Source organism: Uranotaenia lowii, chromosome 1 (genome assembly GCF_029784155.1).
Source record: "Uranotaenia lowii strain MFRU-FL chromosome 1, ASM2978415v1, whole genome shotgun sequence".
NCBI lineage: Eukaryota > Metazoa > Arthropoda > Insecta > Diptera > Culicidae > Uranotaenia > Uranotaenia lowii.
Genome location: NC_073691.1, coordinates 170,605,046 through 170,607,481, shown reverse-complemented (window position 1 = coordinate 170,607,481; position 2,436 = coordinate 170,605,046). Strand labels below are relative to the sequence as shown.

General features: G+C 44.6%; 1 protein-coding gene across 1 annotated transcript; it reads right to left on the bottom strand.

Annotated features, from left to right (window-relative positions):
* Positions 1 to 265: 265 nt before the first annotated feature.
* Positions 266 to 1,291, bottom strand: LOC129738146 (uncharacterized). Its single transcript, XM_055729329.1, has one exon. The coding sequence runs from the start codon at positions 1,289 to 1,291 to the stop codon at positions 266 to 268; it is 1,026 nt and encodes a 341-aa protein (XP_055585304.1).
* Positions 1,292 to 2,436: the final 1,145 nt, after the last annotated feature.

The window sequence follows — 2,436 nt, the reverse complement described above, 5'->3', positions numbered from 1 at the left end:
TTACCTGGAAATTGAATGTTATGAACGTTTATAAAGTATTTTGTGGTCTTTGTTCAGTTGTGGGCTTTTTTTATAGTACCCAAAAATGCTTAACATTGTTTAAATCGTTAATTTAGTTTTATTAAATTAGTTTTTCTTAACTGCCAATTCAAAAAAAAGTTCATTCATGTGTTCATTCTGTTCATTTTGCGTGCAAGTTTTGCTCGCGCCGGGTTGCCATTCCGGAAAAAATGAGAGATTGCTTGCGCTCTCTTTGCTTGCGCATTTAACACAGGTGGGTACTTTGTATGTAGCACATTTCGAGTACCTCTAGGTGCCTACGGTGTTTGTTGGAACTGTCTAGGACGGTGGCTTTATCGAAGTCAAACATGTGCTCCTGTTCGAAACAATGTTCAACAACAGCTGACTGCCGCAGTTCCCGGATGCTGGGGTTTGACGCTGTGGCCCCTGTTGCTAATATGCGTTTCAATTTGGTGACATCACATTTATGTTTCGACATTCTAGTCTGTAGTTTATAGCTGGTCTGCCCAACATAGCATTTGGAGCATTCTTCATCTCGTTCGGGAGCGCCTGCGCATGGGATATGGTAGACCACATTGGAGCGATCGATCGGCGATATCGGATCTTTGACCACAGGCAGTAGGCTGCGTATCGTGTGCTTTTGTGTGGTGCCGATGCGTACCTGCGGGTAATCCGTCTTAAGTGCGCGGATTACTTTTGCAGTTAGGCCGTCGATGTGTAATATGGATCGGTAGTGTTGTGTGGGTGTATCTTGTGTGTTTTGGGGGGTGTCGGTTTCGTTCGCTTTTCGAATCAATCTGTTGATCAGGGTCTTCGGGTAATCGTTGATTCTCAGATTCTCATGAATTAATTTGATCGCCTCCTCGGGGGGAACATTGGTTGAAAAGTTTTTGACTCGTTTTATAAAATTTAACGCTGTGTTGATTTTGAGGCGCGTGTTGTGTGCTGATCGAAAGTTGAGAAATCGTCCCGAAGCTATTGATTTCTGGTACCACTCGGTTTTGATTGATTGGTCGGGTTGTCTAATCAATACTAAATCTAAGTACGGGAGACGACAATTCGACTCGATCTCAACCGTAAATTGAATTTTGGGGTGGTACTGGTTAAACTTTTCTCTTACCTTTTCAACATGTTCGCGGGGCAAAGCTAGCAGTAGGTCGTCGACATATTTTCTTAGAACTGGTATCTGGAAATCGAGTGTCCGTGTCACATTGTCCAAGAGCGATTCCATGACAAAATCAGCTATCGGACTAGAAACTGGATTGCCCATCGCCGTTCCGTATATTTGCTTGTAGAATTTTAGGTACAAAAACAAATTCTACAAGCAAATATACGGAACGGCGATGGGCAATCCAGTTTCTAGTCCGATAGCTGATTTTGTCATGGAATCGCTCTTGGACAATGTGACACGGACACTCGATTTCCAGATACCAGTTCTAAGAAAATATGTCGACGACCTACTGCTAGCTTTGCCCCGCGAACATGTTGAAAAGGTAAGAGAAAAGTTTAACCAGTACCACCCCAAAATTCAATTTACGGTTGAGATCGAGTCGAATTGTCGTCTCCCGTACTTAGATTTAGTATTGATTAGACAACCCGACCAATCAATCAAAACCGAGTGGTACCAGAAATCAATAGCTTCGGGACGATTTCTCAACTTTCGATCAGCACACAACACGCGCCTCAAAATCAACACAGCGTTAAATTTTATAAAACGAGTCAAAAACTTTTCAACCAATGTTCCCCCCGAGGAGGCGATCAAATTAATTCATGAGAATCTGAGAATCAACGATTACCCGAAGACCCTGATCAACAGATTGATTCGAAAAGCGAACGAAACCGACACCCCCCAAAACACACAAGATACACCCACACAACACTACCGATCCATATTACACATCGACGGCCTAACTGCAAAAGTAATCCGCGCACTTAAGACGGATTACCCGCAGGTACGCATCGGCACCACACAAAAGCACACGATACGCAGCCTACTGCCTGTGGTCAAAGATCCGATATCGCCGATCGATCGCTCCAATGTGGTCTACCATATCCCATGCGCAGGCGCTCCCGAACGAGATGAAGAATGCTCCAAATGCTATGTTGGGCAGACCAGCTATAAACTACGGACTAGAATGTCGAAACATAAATGTGATGTCACCAAATTGAAACGCATATTAGCAACAGGGGCCACAGCGTCAAACCCCAGCATCCGGGAACTGCGGCAGTCAGCTGTTGTTGAACATTGTTTCGAACAGGAGCACATGTTTGACTTCGATAAAGCCACCGTCCTAGACAGTTCCAACAAACACCGTAGGCACCTAGAGGTACTCGAAATGTGCTACATACAAAGTACCCCGAATACCGTCAACATCCAGAGCGACACAGACGGGAGAGCAATCTCGTACGGCGGAG